The sequence below is a fragment of the Lampetra fluviatilis genome, chromosome 2 (assembly GCF_964198595.1).
Source record: "Lampetra fluviatilis chromosome 2, kcLamFluv1.1, whole genome shotgun sequence".
Classification (NCBI taxonomy): domain Eukaryota; kingdom Metazoa; phylum Chordata; class Hyperoartia; order Petromyzontiformes; family Petromyzontidae; genus Lampetra; species Lampetra fluviatilis.
This window is the reverse complement of record NC_136276.1, coordinates 34089177-34107153: the sequence shown is the minus strand read 5'-3', so window position 1 is coordinate 34107153 and position 17977 is coordinate 34089177. Positions and strand designations below refer to the sequence as shown.

At 46.0% G+C, this 17977-nt stretch overlaps 1 protein-coding gene across 8 annotated transcripts in view; it reads left to right on the top strand.

Moving 5' to 3' along the window:
- The window catches only part of LOC144946159 (nuclear receptor coactivator 2-like), a 78100-nt gene that overhangs the window by 31510 nt on the left and 28613 nt on the right, over nt 1–17977 (top strand). For all 8 annotated transcript variants that reach the window (XM_078875005.1, XM_078874988.1, XM_078874997.1 and 5 more), the window contains 2 exons: nt 13195–13303; nt 14817–14995. In XM_078875005.1, the coding sequence (XP_078731131.1) occupies nt 13215–13303; nt 14817–14995 (268 nt within the window). In that variant the 5' untranslated portion in view covers nt 13195–13214. The remainder of the gene's footprint in view (nt 1–13194; nt 13304–14816; nt 14996–17977) is intronic.

Sequence of the window (17977 nt, the reverse complement as noted above, 5' to 3'; positions counted from 1 at the left end):
CTTTTCACATCGCATGTTAGTGTTTTTATATTGAACTTCTGTGGCACCGTACGGAGCCAACTATGCTAATCGGAGGTGTTAAATGTGACATTCGGATACGTACCCACTTGTTTGTTTTTGCAACATAAGTATCCTGTGTTGTGCCCGACGAGGAATAAAAAGTTATTTACGAAGTGATCTATATCACAAATTGAATGTTTAGAGGTTTGTTTTTTACATTTGGAAAAGGACATTTGTCGGTCATGGCTGAAAAAAACTAAAACAACATGGCACGTTGAGGTTTTTGTTACGTTACAGCATATAACCATCTGCATGTGTGTTTCACCGAAAAAGATAAAGTCAAACGTCCTTGTGCTTTCATCGCGGGTTTTGATAGTGGTGGGGGTAAAGTGTGGTTACCCTCCCCTTTCCAAGACGTCTGGCCAATATGAAAGGGTGCCACGGTGGCGAGATGTTAACTACCTCGCCTGGTATACGGAAGGTCGTATGTCTGATCCCGACTGACGCTCGTATATTTGGAGGCTGCATGTCTCTCTCCCCGTGGTGGCGTGGATTTTTCTCCGGGTCCTCCGGTGTTTTCCTTTGCATTAAGAATCAACACTCCTTTAGAATATTTGGCTGCTATAAGTTTCCACGTAATAAGCCACTTCGTTGAGCTATCTTTTGTAGCCAGGTCGCTTATGAAAAATAAATATTTTCTAGCTCAGTAGGCCTTAGCTGGTAAAAAAAAAAACATAGTTTAGTTTTTAGTTCATAGTAGGCCAAAACAACTCTCTGGAGGCCCTCTTTTAGAGCTCCCCCTCGGCCCTTCTGCCAGCAACGGCGTGATCTACATATAATTGCAGGGCTGCACCATTACCTTGTTTTACTGATAGGACTGGCAAGGGTTGCTTGTACACTGTCATGGGGAAGCGAGGGATCCCCCCCTTCCCCCACCAGTACAGTACAAAAACCGAACCATCTAGTTCTGCAAGTAGTCGGAGTGACGACGTCGTCCAACACGTTAAATAGTAGCTCCTCCTCACTTTGCTCCATCGGAAGGGATTAGTAATGGCTAATCTGCTCAAGCTATCTGAATGTCTTTTTTTTCTTCTCTTGGATGCTATGTTAATCCAGCCACCCACCCACCCCCCTCTCTCCACTTGCAAGGGGCCAGGGTTTGCTGTATTCAACATGGTTTTTGTGTGTGGTGGGGGGGGAGCGGTTAACCCCTTTTATTTGTGCAGTACAGAGATCCCCGTCCACTTGACTCGCTCCTTTGCGTCGACAACAGGCTGCTTAGGAAACGAACGACGTCTGCCGGCCCGGCCATCCGACGGGCGGCCAGGCTGGGCCTTCCTCCCGCCACGCAAATGGACGGGGGGGCGGGGGGGGCTACAGTGCGAGCATTCATCATGCGGCGGCGTGGCGCTACCCTAAATAGTTATTGGTGTGGAGGGGGTCTCCCTCCCCCAGTCCCCCTGCTCGGGTCACCGCGCATTATACTCCCGGCGCGGCCACCCCCTCCCCATGTGTGCAACTCTACACAGAAATTGGTTGTGGTTTTCGACAACGTATATCAACCCGCGTCTTTTTTTTTTCTCGTGACATTAAAGTGCGACCAGCGAAGAATATAAACGCTAATAATTAGTCAAACCACGGCTCGATCAGACTCAGAATCTGTATCCTGGAGAAATCCAATGAGCTACGAAGCTTTCCCCCCCCCTCCCCACAGATGCCCAGTAGGGGCGGGTCAGAAAGTTACAACAAATAATACAGCCAAAAACGCTCTGAGTGCAAAGTATAGGACAGGTGAAGGCCTACACACACCGTGCAGGTCGTGGGGGTTGTTTGACCATACTTCACGCTGGTTGCTAGAGTTGCCACTCGTGCTGATTTTCTCATGATCGTCCTTTATTCGTCGACTGCTGTCCTAAAGAAAAGTGTTCTTTGGGACATTAACATTTCTGGGGGTTTGGCAGTTGCGTCGTATAATACAACACGCCTAACAAAAATGCATTGACACGTAGTTCTCTCTCCTCTTCTGGTATCGTGAGATTAGTTTTTGTCCCATGTGTCCACATTTCTTTTGAACTTCACAGATGGCAAGCCTTGTGGCCGGTGAGAGAGTTGACGATCCAGTACCCGAGAGTTGTGGTTGCGAATTTGAACTCGGGTCTTCCTGATTGAAAATGCTGTGCGATAACCCCTGCACCACTGCCGCTCCCAAATTTCATGTCGGCAAAGATACCTTGTGTGCATAAAACAATATATAGTAGGGCACCGTTTATTCACTCAACAAATGACAAAGATGTAGTTTGAAATCTTATTAGGTTCAGCAATACAGGTAAAGGTTCAGCCCTGCAATTGCTGGATCATAACACTGCTGGAAGAAGGACCTCCACTTCAGGGGGCAGCAGAGAGCCTCTCTGGAAGGTTTTTTGGCCTACTTCCTCACGCTGGACAGAAGTCTTGTAGGAGGTGGCAGTACCCACAACTTTATCCTACCGCACGTGACCCTGTGGTTACCCTGGTTATACTCCTGGGCGGACAGACGCGGTGGGGTAGGGAATATTTAACACACTTGGACATTGTTGAAACTGCCGTGCCAGGAGATCGAATGGAACTGGCAACTGCTGAATTGCAAATCCAGTGCGCTCACCATCACACCAGAGCAGCATTCCCTGCACTAACTATTAAAACCAGTTATAAATTGGGTATCTGCACAATGCTGCAGCGTTCTGTCACCACAACAGCTCCAGGCTGGCTTGGCGTAGCGCCCCTTCATCTCTCTGCCACATTTGCACCATGCGCGCAAACAGGTTGGTTATAATCTTTCGCGGGGTTACGTGGTGGGGCCAGTGCGGCAAAATCCATTGTCGTCCTGGACATCTCTCTCTCTGATTCTCGAAATCTTCTGCTACAAGCATGAACAGCCCCCCTCCCCCTCCAGGCTGTGAAAAACACGTTTCTCGTTGACGTGGTGTACTACAGTGAGTACCTGTTCAGCTGACACATCGTGGTTGCCAGGAAGCCACAATTTTTTTCCCCTCTCCTCCACCGCCACCACCTCCCCACCTTTTTGTTTGTTTGTTGCCAACGCCATTGCATAATACGTGAAGTAGCCGAGGACACAGTGAAAAGGTGTTTGATGCGATTATTGTGTTGTGTGTGTGTGGGTGGGGGGGGCGTTGGGGGGGGTGAGCGGCATTGAAAAAGCGCGACTTGTGCGAGACTAAATCCTGCGCCAGTCATGCGAGTCGTAATCAAGTCCTAATGTTGAAGTGAGAGCAGAGAGTCGGAACGGTATGACAATGCAACGTTGACTGTCGGTGTCGGCCTCCCCTTGGGTTTGAATCGACCTGGCGTTTTTGTACATTGCCCTATCCTCTCTCTCTCTCTCAGCGTAACTCCGGTAGGACGGCGGCGCATCATGAATTTGGCCAATGTTCATGGTGCGCAGTGACAAATTAACATGTGGCGGATTCTTTTTCTTCCCCCAAATGGATTTTAAAGTGGCGAATTCAAAGTATTTTAAACGTAAATAAATACCTGTAGATTTGATGGGGCTATTAATATGTATTACTCTCGCCACGGTAATACCTTGATGCCGTCCAAAGCAGATGGCTCCATTTTTTGGCCATCTGTTGTTACCATTCCGGATTAAGAAAAGAAAGCACGAAGGGTTGGTTGGCTGCCGTTTAAATTGCAGCCGATATAAAGGGGGAAAATAGCGAACTGGTAGGATTTTTTGGGGGACGTGGCGGGTGATGGTACGGGAAAGCCGGCGAATTATTCTAAAATCCCTTTGTCATTTGCTCCCCATTTGCCATTGGGCTGCCTGGCACACACATTGTGGCAGCTACTACTGTACAATGCTGGCCTCTGCGCTCGCCTGTCCGCTCGGCGGACGTGACGGCGATCTGTTTATCCCACTCTCTCTCGTGTGTCTCTCTCCTGGTCATGTGTTGAATTTATTCTCCCCGTCCACATGCTGCGGAATGTGCCTTTGGATTCGGGCGGCAGCAGTGGCGGAGGGGCGTGCACTTATTTATTTGTGCGCAAGTCCCCCCCCCTCTCTGCCTTCGTGGTGTTTATCCAATTTTTTTGGGAGTTTTCAAGGAGTTTTTTTTGTGTGAATTCCGCGAGCCCTTAAACCCGTATGGGCCACAGTTTTTTTTGCTTCATGGCGGCGGTTAGCGGGACAGTACGTGTCGTGTGTCACCCACCAACTGCACGTCGGCGGAGGGAGATCGTGACTCCCGTGTTTTTAAAACGTGCAATTTATTAAGCTAAAAGCTCATTGGTTAGTTTTGCCTGCCCGAATGAGTATAGTTTTGCTTTATCCTGGACGAATCGGCGTGAGTGTTTCATGACAGCGTAATCGCACTCGGGCTTTGTCAAGGCAAAATAAGAAAAGTTACTTGAGTATTAACTCAAACTGGATCCAGAGAGATGTTTGGCTGCCGGAAAGTGACAACACTCCAGAGCTAACAGTTTGTAATCAACTCTCTTGTTAAATATTGGATTGGGGATTAAGGATAAAAGAAAATTATTTACAAACTTGTGTGTACTCCTCTGTCAAAGTCCCACCAACATTTACCCCATTTGGCCTTTTAAATTACACATTCATTTCAAGCATAAATTCAATTTACAAACTGTGACCACATAACAAAATGCCATTACAAATAGCTTCTAGGTAAACAGCATAATTGTAAAGTTTATCGGCTACATTTTAATAACAATAGCAGTCAATTATTAATCTGCATTATTTCCATCTCACTGCCATTTTATTGTGTGTGATGTGGGCTTTTGGTGGTGGAATTGTGGCATAGTGGTTGGCTCGCAATGCTCTTCCAAATTCCAGTTACTCGAGTTAATTTTCCTGGCCACGACCAACATCAGTGTCGATTGATATCTGGAACTGTTGCTGGGTCTTCCCCGAAGTCGACTCAGCCTTAAAATTACAACCTGATGTGGAGTTAAAAATAAGCACTGGGGAAACAAAGGTGGTCGTGTGTGGTGCTGGCGATATCACCCCCATACTAACTTTAATAGGTGCTCACCAACAGTACTTTTGCCAGTCTATTCAAAACTGAACAGGATATCGGTGTGTTTTTGGATACTCCAGGTATTTGATCAAGTTTTGCCCTCCGATGTGATTTCGGATTGTAACCGCGGGTGTTTGGCACGATGTCCGACGTTTCGCTCCACGTGCTGGGAGCTTCAGGAAGTGAAGAGGGAAAGGAAATGGGGACGCTCCCAACAAGTGGCGCAAAACGTCGGAGGACATCCTGCCAAAAATCACGTAGCGGTTCCAACCAGAAAACACGTCGGCGATCCACACGGCACAACCACGAAAAACCTCCACAGAATCCTCCGCAGTCGTATTTAATGAAGTTAGAATGTGCACGCCGTGCGAGAGCCACCGTATTTGATGTTCGACCTTGTGGCCGGCCGTGTGTTTGCTCCTCTGTTGGTCGAGTGCCTCTGTTTGCTTTTCTTCTTCTCTGGATGTGCTGCTGCTTGATGGACTCTTCCCCTGACAAGATCACATGGAGCGTGATGATGAATCAATCGGCTTTAAAAGTATACTCTAGTGGGCCCCAAAGCTTTTTTATTTTCATCTATATATTTTTTTTAAGTGCCATTTGTTTCCCCGTCGGCTATTTCTCTGGTGTGGTGGAAGTAGGAGGCTGGTATTTGCATGGAAAATAGGCAGCGCACACCGCAGTGTAAACGTTTAGTTGTGCTTGTCAAATATTGACTGGGCCGTGAAAACAAACAAGGGTTAAAAGATTTTTCAAATTGTTGCATGCTACTGTGGGGTGTGTAGACAGTGACATGGAGGTAATTTAGCCTTCAGCCATCAATTCCAATGGTCCAAACTCGTTCTGTAGATATAGCAAGTTGTTCCACTTCATCATCTGCTTTTTTAATGTCTTTTTTTTCTTAAAAAATGCGATGCCCAATCTTGGGAGCGATACGTACATATTTCATCGTCGTCTTCATCTACCATCAACCCCATCGTTGGATGAAGGCCCTCCCCAAACCGTCGCCATCTCTCACGATTCCGCAATGTCATAATTCACCAAGCACGTAAACACACACACGATCGGATTCCGTCGCTCCATCTCTTCAGTTCGACGTGCTCTCTATATATAGCGCGCGTTATGTATAACCTTTGCGAGCAGACGAGCGATTGCCGAGACGGTCACGTTTTCCAGGGAGACACAGGAGAATACAGTATGCATGACGGCTTGTGTGATGATGCTGTATTAAGCTGCGCCGATACGTTCATACAGACGCACGCACGCATAATACTGTGCTTCTTTGTGCATGTCCCTATGGACCCCACTGCTAAAAATAATGTTTTACTCCCCTGTGATGAAGCTATACTCGTGCCCTGAGTGGCCCAGCCCGAGTGGGAAATAAATAAAAAGGGAAAAAAGCATGAGGATACATGTTTTTTATTTTAACTATCGCAACGCCGTGGCTGTCGGGAGTTGTGAGCGTATGGCGCCGTGAATTCCTACGGGCTTTCTCTCTCGTCAGCCGGGAATCTGTGCCGATGTCACAACCCCTTGAGCTCTTAGCATCATCAGCAAACAAGGGAGACAAGCTTGTAATCTGCCCTCTCTGTTTATCTGCAAAAGGTTATTTTAATATCTCTCCAGTGATTAGCTCTGTTCGATCAAAACAAGTTAGTTTCAAGGTCCAAACCATTTATTCTTCCTCGGCTACAGCAATACTTGCAAATGCATTGAACTTTTGTTTTAGCGACGAGACAGCGGCTAATATATTTTCTATATTTGAAAGACTAGAAAAAAATGTTCAAGCAGTTCTACTATTTGAAGAAAATTGACAGTGGTACGCTTCTGTGCGTAGGCAATGCTTGGCCTGTGATGTGTTTCGGGTTTCCATGCGTGCTGTTCTGCGGGTAGTATGTAAGCGCTTGCGTCGTTATTTTAGACTAAGGCACTTCATGGACGGAAGTAGCCAGACTCCCGACGCCAGGTGGGGCCACATGCTGCAAATGACCCCCTTTTCTGCCAATAAATTACAACCTCCGCAGCAGTCGTGCAGTGTGCGAGCACACCGAGCCAAATACCCTGCCTCTGTGTTTTCCCCTGGCCGACAGCTCCTCCCTCCCTCGGTTTTCAATTTGCTCGGCCCTCTGTTTGTTGCAAATGCAGCCCCTCGCCTCTAAATAACCGAGGGACGTCAGCGCTGGCGGCGGATATATCCGCAGTCTGCGTTGTGGTATTCTTGCGCAGAGTGGCTCACCTTTATTTGTTTGCAAAATTGCACGAGCTTGTCAAACGTTAAAGGTGCATTCCTGCAATTGCTTGCTCATGCCGCCGCTGCTGGTGGAAGGGCCTCCACGTGAGGGAGCTCTTAGAGTGACCTCTCTAGATGGGCTGTTGGGCGACTTGTTCACGCTGGCCAGACATCTTGGAAGAGGTGGAAATACCCGACCCATCTTTTACCCCACTGCACGCAACCTACCGATAACCATTGTTGAATTAATTTAAACTGCTGGAGGGATTTTTTTATTTAAAGCTTTCGTGACTGCAGGGATTCATATTTTTGGTTCTTTCGGTAAAGTCACGTAGAAGGGAAATAATAAAATAAAAAAAATATAAAATAAGAAAAATTCTAGGACGTTAGGAAAAACCGCCACTTTTTAAAAATTTTCTTGCTGTGGATTTCACACCTGATGATGATTGCTTGTGTTGCAGTCGAAACTTCGTGAGAATTTTTATTTTTTATATTCTTATTATTTTACTATTTTCCTTCTACATGAATTTACCGAAAGAACCAAGAATATGCTGGAGGGATTTAAGAAATGTCCCATTGTTCCAGCTGCCGTTCCTGAGGATCGAATGGAGCCGGCGACTTCTGGATTGCAAGTGCAGCGCGCTAACCATTGCATCACGGCGGCTGTTGTTCGGCAATTAAGATTCGTGGTCGCTCGTCAAAGCTCAGAATGTCGTTCCAGCGATGTCAACGAAGAAAAAGGTTGACCGCTGGATTGGCGAGATATTAACGAAGGCTGACGTTGCGTGATTAATTGCTTCATGGCAACACCTAAAACGAGACGAGCATTGTTATAATTGTATTCATTGCAGACGCTATGATTAAATTGGCATTTAAAAGCCCCGTGATGAATGAGGCTCAATCGGGGAAAGCTTATTAAGCAAGAACATTACTGTGATGGACTCCTCTGAGTTTGGTGCTGCATTAACTTGTTTTCCCGAGATTGGTTATTTACCATTAATATTAACGGCGATGGATAGTGGTACGCAGCTTGCCGATTGCCTAATGCATCACAATAGGAGGCCTCTTAATTGTGCGCGTAGGGAACAGCTGCACAACGCGCCGTTGCCATTTGGTGTTGAGCAAACATTAAGCCAATCTTGGGACGCAGATATTAGCACCAGTGTTGATGTTGCAGCAGTAGCAGCAGCAATGCGCAGCTGCCACCCGCACCAGCGTGTTCATTGTCTCTCATTCGTGCAGAGGAAACATTCGGATCGAGCCGTATCGTTGATGCGAAATTGGGAGTTGACATGTTTTGTGGTACCTTGAGTACGAATAATATGGGTATAACGATGCATTGATTCGACGCGAACAATTCGATACATTCGTCAATAACTGCCTTTTTTATAGTGTAAACCAAATATATAATAGGTGACATTTCGGGCAACGGTCCTTCATAGCAACATAAGTAGAGAGATAAATTTCGATTTAAAGCTTTCGTGACTGCAGGGATTCATCTTCTTGGTTCTTTCGGTAAAGTCACGTAGAAGGGAAATTATAAAATAATAAAAATATAACTAATAAAATAATTCTCACGACGTTTCGGCCACAACGCAAGCAAGCCGGCGTTGTGGCCGAAACGTCGTGAGAATTATTTTATTATGTTTTATTTTTATTATTTTATTATTTTTCTTCTACGTGACTTTACCGAAAGAACCAAGAAGATTGAGAGATAAAGTTAAGGGGTGGAGACTACACTTCATGCTGTGGGGCCTGATGAGAATTAAATGTAAGAAATGTCCGACCAGGTTTTAAATTGGCATATGATTCGTTACTTAATCGGAGCTGCCAAGTAACAGACAAACCCCTTAAATAATTAATCAGGGTATTACTTAATCTAATTTATATAAAAAAGTCGAATTATAAAATGTTGCTGGCACTTTGGATTGTGGGAAGATTTGATCTTGTGATAACGAGGCAAGATCCACACAGCAATTTAAATAAAAGGAATCCAGCTGCCCGGCATTCCTGAGACAGATAAGTTTTAGGAATGAACTGTGAGGTGGTACGCATATGAAATACAAATGAAGAAATTTAAACTTAAAAGGTGTAAGCTTTGTCTGGTTTTGATTAGCCAATCAATTTTGATTCTTAAGCACACTATATATTCATTCATCAGATCGCGTGTGTAAGATTAATTCTTGAGTTCATGATGCATGCACAGAATTACGCGTAAAATAATCATCTGCCTTTTTTTCCCCCGATTCGGATGTTCGTATATGCAATCGCTTCACCAGACCCCACCAGCCGCTAGAGGTGCAACTTTTACCACTGAATGAGATAAGAATCAATTCTCAAATCGAGACAATTGAATTATGACCAGAATCATCTTACCGCTAGTTTTTGTTGCACTTCGTGAATTGGCACTCGTTGATTGAGTTCTGGCTTACCAAAAAAATCTCTTTTGCCAAACCAAACCCAACTTTCCTGTGCATGTAATCTCTTTGCCAAAGTATCCAACCTATTTCCCCGGTAACTGAAGTGGGTCACCAACTACGGTTCCACTTCCACCGTGTCCCAAGACAGCCTGCTGGGATGGCTTTGCTTGGTGTTTTAGGAGAAAAGGGAAATAACTGTGCAATAATTAATTATATATTTTTTGTACTCCATGAGAGAAGCGGCGGGTGTTATCGCTCGATAAAGGAGCTGCCCTCGATGTGTGGTTTCCGCCATCCCAAAAGCATGCGATGGGACCCGACGATTTGCTACCTTGCATCGTAAGATACTTCCTGAACACGCCTGCATGCGAGTGGCCCTCGCCTCACCATTTGCTAATTTGCGAATGCCGCTGCATCGATTGTGAGTGGCTGCCGAGTGTGGATACGTTATGCTGTGCAACTTGCATCTGATAAGGTACGTTTGAGGTCCTGAAATGATTATAGCCTAATTATTGTTTCCGTTTGTGTCTTGCAAACTGTGCCAACGATGTCAAAATGTATGCACCGATTGCGTTCTCATTGGACGTGCTGACTGGCGGAGCCGTAATTGATTTTACTGAGCAGGGGTTGACGATGGGTGGCTATTTGGTAGAGTGAGCGGCTCACAACTCGGAAGGTTGCCAGTTCTAATCCTGGTTTTGGAGGGTTGACTCAGCCCATCATCCCTCCGGGGTCGATAAAACAAGTGCCACTTTTTGGGGAAACCCTAACTACCCCCCCACACCCGCGATAATGTGGATTTTTTACCGTTCGCTCAGGGCTGGTGGTAAACTACAAACGAGCACTGCCTCGATGCTCATTTGAGCAGGAAATAACTTTTGCTTGACTATATATGTCTGCCTATTGGTTTCAACTTTTACCGCCATTGCTGCTACTGCGCCCTGACATTCAACATTGAGATGCCTTACAGAGTGGTTCTGAGGAGGAGGAAGGACATTGTGTCACGTGTACTTTATGGGATTCTGTGCGGCTTCAACACGCTGTTGTTCGTTTGGTTCTCCTCTCCGCTGGTTCTGAGAAGGCCAGGCAGTTTCCAAGGGTCTCTGCAGGTCGGACCCACAGGGCAACTTGCCTGGGGGGGCCGTGTAGACGGCTCCGCGCTCTTAATTTTCCGCGTATGGCCAGTGTGTGTAGGAAAGGAAATGATGCGTGGAAAGTTTCCTGTGCTCGTTGGTAAAAGACAAAAAAAAATTGTGGGAGAGAAAAAAAAGTCATACATCCTGTTGTCAACGTGTTCTGCGTTTTGTTTTTACATTTTGCATGAATTTTTTAGTTTAGTGAATTTACCTATTTTGGAGGTGTCTTTTGTTGTTGTTGGTGGTTAAGGTGCGTGTGTTCTGGCGCTTAATGGCAGTAGTTGTAATCCATGGTGACTGAGGCTTTGTGTGTTGATGAAATGCAATTGGTTAAAATGTCGAATGTCAGAAGAATATGTTGACACACTTGGCGTTTTACAGTATTACAAAAAAAATGCCTGCCAAATAATCAACAGGGCCACACTGCTCATCAGACTCATAAAATTCAACACTGGTTTAATAGTTTGTCTGTTTAAACAGATTGCTGCTGAAAAATAAAATATTAGTTCAGAAGGCTGATGGAGCAAAATTGTAAAATGTCTTGCATGTTGTGAAACGGATCTTGATATGTTTGGATGTTGAGCAAACTTCCCTGGGGGGGGGGGGGTGGAGGTTGTTTTGAGAGAAAAAATGTTTTATTTAAGAAGTTAGGTATTTGTGAACTCATGTCATATCAAGTTCACAGATCATTTGGGTTTTATTGAAAATGTAAATATCAAGTGTGATTATCTCTAACGTAAACCAGCCTGAGCCTCGTATACATCACGTGACTTCTGTGGCAACACCCACTCTGAATCCCTCCCCCTCACGCCGCGGCCCTCCGTGAAAACAGACGCTGCTCCGTGCAGCAGCGTCGAGGCCTTTTTATTTCGCCTCTGCCTCATCCTAATCTCTCCCTGACCCCTTTGCTCCCGTTTCCCGATTCCTTTTCCCACTCTTTCTCTTCTCTCCCCCCCTCTCCAATTCCTTTACCATGTTCCCATGTATTACATCCTCGACTCTGCCTCCCTCTCCCGTGGAGTGCCACGAGTTAAACGGTTTATGCTCATCCGCTTGCAAGATGTTTTGACTACCCGCTCATTTAATATACTAAGCTTTGCATTTGCACATGACTAATTACGAGCTGCGCGATGATGCATCAGTCGACGAGTGAATATTTATAAATCGCTCCTGTCAGGAAGAATCCAGTGTTTTTCAATTTTTTAATCGGTACATGCGTTTGGCTCCTACATTTGCCACAACGTAAAAACAGATAATTTGTGTTTGAGAAGAATCCTGACAATTCATCAAATATCAAGCTCATGTGGGTGTATCGGTACAACATGGTAATTCCACTGCTGTATGTAAACACCTGGGATGCTGCCGTGGTGCATTGGGTTGGCACACTGGACTTGCCAATCTGGAGTTTGCCAGTTTCCTTTCGATCTCCCTGAATGGAAGTTGAAGCAATGTGTGAGTTTCTTAAAATCGCCCTGTAATACACCCCCTTACCTTTTTCTACTGAAACACTTCATCAAACAAATTGTTTGGTGATCCTCTGTTGACAGTGGTGCACAAGGACAACTTAAAAAAACTCAAAACAGGCATCAATAGCATTGCCTTAAAAGTAAAAAAAAATAGGGCGATGTTTCAGGCAATGACTCTTCAGAGCACATTTCCTGTTCAGACACTCTTATTGACGAATGAGAGTTGTTTGTTGTTAAATGCTTACTTCTGCTTTCTACACGTGTCATAACAAACACCACACTGAACCTACAGCAACGTTGAGACCTTTAAAACAAAGCATACTTATTTAAAAAATGACAATTGCCACTGCCATTGCTCAAGGGAGCTATCCTCTTTTGCTGCTTAATTAAAGCCTCTGAGTACACAGGCGATTGTGCAATCTGTTTGCCCTACTTGTCACGCGCCAGAGCGTCGTCTGCCGAGCAACACCTTAGACGGCCTTGTTCGATGGCACTCGACCTGGGCTTCGGAGGTCTCCTTTACGCCTTTTCCACTGGCATATCTGAGCCGTGCCATCAAGAGGAGGAGGCCCTCTTAGTAACCGGTGGTTTTGCTATTTGGCTATTCGCTGAGATGCACCAGAAGCAATCTCAAACTGTAGTTTCATGAGACATCTGAATCTGCTCGTGGAGCCAAGCAGGAGTCAGGAGCGGGCCCAATCATTTTCGTCAAGAGAGACCCGTCCGTCATGTGCGACGTCGGCGGCGGCAGGGCTCAGGTCACTGCAGTGGACAAACGGCGCTGTCCCTCTTGAGCCGCTCCGGGGGCTGGCTCGGCACGGCCCTGGCGTGGCTTGGTTGTGTGGTGGAAAAAGAGGTGTTCGCGGATGACTCGATCTGAAGGTGTTGTGACCTGTTGTGGCGTGTGTTCAGGTGGTGAGCACCGCGGAGACATGAGTGGCCACGGGGACGGCTCGTCGGAGCCTCCCACTGGGGATTCGCGCAAACGCAAGGGCTCCTCGTCCTCGCCGCAAGAGCACATGTAAGGGCAACTCATGATCATCATCATCATCAAGCCGTTGTCGACGCACAGGAGGTGATCTCATCGCTCCCATCTCCATTGTGGTTGTCCTCTCGGGCAGAGTAGGCCACACGTGAATGGAATGGGCCAGACGTCTAAATGCAGGATTCTTCTTTAAAATTATATTGTAACTTGTTGAAGCTTTCTTGTGTGTAAATAAAATCAATTGTTGTGTTTTAACGTGTATATTGCTTAGCACCTTGGGTTAGCCAGTGTCGTTTGACATTGACATTTTTGATTCCTTACACTATAAGAGGAGAGGTCTCTTTTTCTGGACACATTGAACACCGTGGCTGTTACGAAATGGCCTGCATATCTCATCATGAGCCAGCAAAATAATTCCCATTGTATAGGATGTATGTTTAATGTTCAACTCGCCACACAAAGACAAAGATCCCCCATGTAGACGTTCACAGACTGTTGGGGCAAGTGCTGTTAGCCTGCACTTATGAAGGTCGGCACGGCACTCGAGAGGGTGGGTGGCCAATACCACTCGGCCACCTTTGTCTCGCCAGTGCTAATCTTTACACATCACACTAGGTACTCATTTGAGGCTGGGTCGACCTAGGAGAAGCCTATGATTGGTTCGGATTATCATCACTGATCTTGGCCGTGAGCAGGAATCAAACTTAGGTCGCGGGGTTCTTAGCGCAGCGCGCTGATCGCTGCATTGCCGCTCCCAACTTCACGAGCAAGCTGTGGCATGGGATATTTTTTGCATAAAAACTTGTGATTGTATAAAATAATTTCTGATGGAAAGAGATCGTGGCACAGCTGTCCTTTCCCTTTTGTATATGCAGCTGTGACAGTCGTTCGATATTGTACGCAGAAAGAGTAAATGTCAAAGGTGATGTTCGTTTTTGAAAGCAGAACTATCTCACATGATACGTGTGTGTTTTAAGTTTTCCAAGGAAAATCGTTCGGGTCATGTTGAGTATCTCTAGATGGGAGTGAGTTGCTGTTTGTTTTGGTGAGTTGCTGTTTGTTTTAACATTCACTCACAATAGGTGTTTACGCAGTGCTTGATAAGGGCACTTCATGGAAATCCAAAGAAGTATATACAAGACACTTATGCGTGTGCAGTGGCTGATGGCATTTATGTTTGATTCGTGTAAAAAAAAAACAGCCTTTGGTTAATATAAGTGATCTTGGCTTCGGCTTAGAATAATGCATGTCCTTGGCAATTAACTTGTTGTAATGCTCTCAAACTAAGGGTTGCCTAAAACAGTGCACCCTTGGTGTCCCAGCCCTGCCAAAATTGACTACGGAGCGCATAGCTAGAGAAGGCCAAAGTAACAGAAGCAAACAAAATCGGAGCGTTCCGAGGCCACTATTGGATGTGGATAACTGGGGAAAGGAAGAAATGTAAGAAAATCGGGGCAGGCCATGTCCCAGTATTGGGAGGTTACTGGAAGGTGACTGATCGCAGTACGTTGCGTGTGTGTGTGTGGCTCCGCTGTGTGGATGGCAACAGGCTGGGATGGCCCGCGGAAAAGCGTCGACGCGAGCAGACGAGCCGCTACATCGAGGAGCTCGCCGAGCTCATCTCGGCCAACATGGGTGACATCGACGGGCTGGGAGTGAAGCCGGACTCGTGCGCCGTCCTGCGCGAGACCGTCAGCCAGATCCGGCAAATCAAGCAACGCGAGCAAGGTATGTCGTGGCGACTGCTCGGCAAAGCGGGGGAGGAGTTGGTACCTAGTGGGGTGGCCCGTGATCAAATCCAATCCTCGATGAGCACTACACGTGCTATTTTGCGTCGCTGTTACAGCATAATGCGATGGCGAAAGCGCTACATTTCACAGTCTCATCTGCGGTAACTTCTCAGTGGGTGATGTTTGTATGCGGTTTTAAAAAATGTAGGCCATTTCTGAGTCGTTTACCAAATTTTGGATGGTGTTTTAAGCGTGATGCGGCAAACATGGCCTACTCTTTTTCGAATAACGGCATGTGGATTTTTAAAGGCCACTGTAATGAAGCAGAATGTGCATACTTTTTGGTTAAGTATTAATCAGGGTGGCGGCCGGACCCAACAAGTGACGCAGCAAGTGACAAAGATGCTACTGCACGGCCATGTAACCGCTAGGCCATCGCAATATGGTGATACTACGATACATACATTCAAGGTCGTATGTATTTCGAACTTCTTTTGCACAGTACGTAGCCATCCGCGCTAAATCGAAGGTGTGGGGAGGTCCATAAAGACTGGGGGTCATTCCACAAATCTTGGACCGGGGCACGAAGCAGAGTTGATGCTGTACGGAATAGAGCACATCGACAGCCGCCATGTAGTGTGAAATATTTGCGTGAAAATTGATGTCTCATATAGTAAATGTATTTCACAGTAATCTTATTGGTACACTTCATGTGGACATCCCAGCGACAGCATGGGGCTGATGGCAAGCTCCTCCGAATTTGTCTCGAGTAAAATGGGTTGCTTAAGGCTTGACGATTTCTCGCATGATACAAATAACGGTTGTGGCTTCGCTACATCCTGCCATGAAGTGCGTGAACCCCCTAGAACCCCATGATGGAGCTGGCTGGTCATGTCACGTGCACCATAAACAATCTCATCCCGGCAGCTGAACTCTGCTTTCTTCATGAGACCGTTTTTGTGACTTGCATGGTGCGAGCGCTGTGTCTCTCTCTCGGGCATGCCACTGTACGCGTGGTGCCGCCACGTTAACTCACCTTCAAGGAAAGTACGAGCACTTGTGACCAGAGTAAATGAGATATCAGATGAGAGTTTCATGGTAAACACTTACGAAACAAAAGTAGGTGATGCTTCCTTGGTGTCATGGTTAGCACGCTGCCTTTGGTTCACCCGGCGGTATAAATGGGTACGCCACAGTTAGTCGATCGGCATGTCCGTGTGTGGTGAGTAATGTGTGGGTCGGTACTCTCTTCCAAGTCATCTGGCCAGCATGGAAGAGGAGGAAAAGTCCCTTCGCGATGGCCTTTCTAGAGCTCCCTCTAGTGGAGACCCTTCCTCCAGCAGTGGTGTGAGAAAGCAATTGTGATTAGCTATATGACCTATATATAAAAAATATGGGAGGTGTTTTCGTAAAAGATGTCATCTTGCCAGTGGAAAAAAACCGAAAAAATTGTTTATGAAAATATGACGTCTTTTGGCTCCATCTTTGTGTAGGGGAAACACTGTTGACCTCTTCACAGGCCATATATAACTTAACATCGCAGTGGGAAGCAAATAAACAATTTAACTTAAAGCCAAAAACAATAAAAAAAAGAATCGTAAAAAAAAATATCCCCCATCAAGAACAAAGCAGTGTGCTAAAGGTTGTATTTTAGGCTGAAGAAGCCATCGTGAATTATTAAAAGCTGATTATGTAACGGTGTTGCCGTGACATTTTCTGACGTCAAAGGGACGGCGGTGCTATGCAGTACTTGCGGGCGGGCACTGGTCGATGTTTTGGCATCGAGCGTTCCTTCTCGTTATTTTGTTTGATTCGTGCCGCCACGTTGGTTTGCTTCTGCAATGAACCGTCCTCGAATGTGTTTTGCCACCGAAGGTGCAAGAGGGACAACAGACTCTCGCTTTCAGAGACTGGCACTTGCGAGCGCCTCTGCAAATATTCCGTTCAGCAGATAAAAAAAAAATGGGCCTATTGCGTTAAACGAATCGTAAATAATATTAATAATGATTGAACCGCTTGAAAACCAGATGCTGGTGGACATAGCGATTGAAGCTCGGAATCGTCATGTTGTTTATGAAAGGCAACGGTCTAATTTGATGCCACCACCAGTTCCTTGGCCAAATTGCCGTTTTCCGGTGGCTGGTTTCGGTGGCTGCCTTTCCCAGTTGGTAATTAATCTGTGGCTTTCTGTGCCGCGCACTGTGCTCATCCATGTTGAATCTGCCATTGCTGGAGGCACAATCTTACATAATCTGGCATTTGTTCCCGAAATTATTTTTAATGGGTCGAGCAATGGCACAGCGATTAGTGCTGCGCTACGAACTGGGCGACCTGAGTTCGATTGCGCAAGCCATGTGATTTGTGAGCTGGCTTGCTGGGGGTTGGGCCTCTCCAACCCCCTACCCCCCCACCCCCACCCCGACTCCCCCACCTTCGCCATCTCACACTGCCCAGGGTGGTGAAATATTGTCAAACTCCCACGTGACTGACACGGAATGTGGAGGCCTTTATCCAGTGGTTGATTGACAAAGGGCTGTAAACGGTTGTCATTATTTTTGTAGTTATTTCATAGCTTGTTTTAGCCTCCAGAGGTGCTCTCCATAGCTCCCTCTAGTTGAGGCTGTTGTGCCAGCAGTGACATGAGCAAGTAATTGCAGAGCTGCACCTTTATTTGCTGTAAGTTATTGACTTCCAGTGGGGTTATGTGAGAAGTATGAGTTTTGTTTTACTGTCACATCCGAGAGCATTGTCGCATTTCCTGGGTGTACGTTGATTATACAAATTTTGTGGTAAATTTGCACGTTTTTGCGAAGTTGCACATTTTAAATAACGCACAATGCACAAGTATGCCGTGTCTCAGGATCTGAAATAGCGAACTTCACAAGTAATGCAGAACTATGTTACTGTTGTGTACGTGAAGGTATTTGGTTTACTAATTGTGTTAGAAATTGAACAAACATTTAGTTATTTAAACAAATTC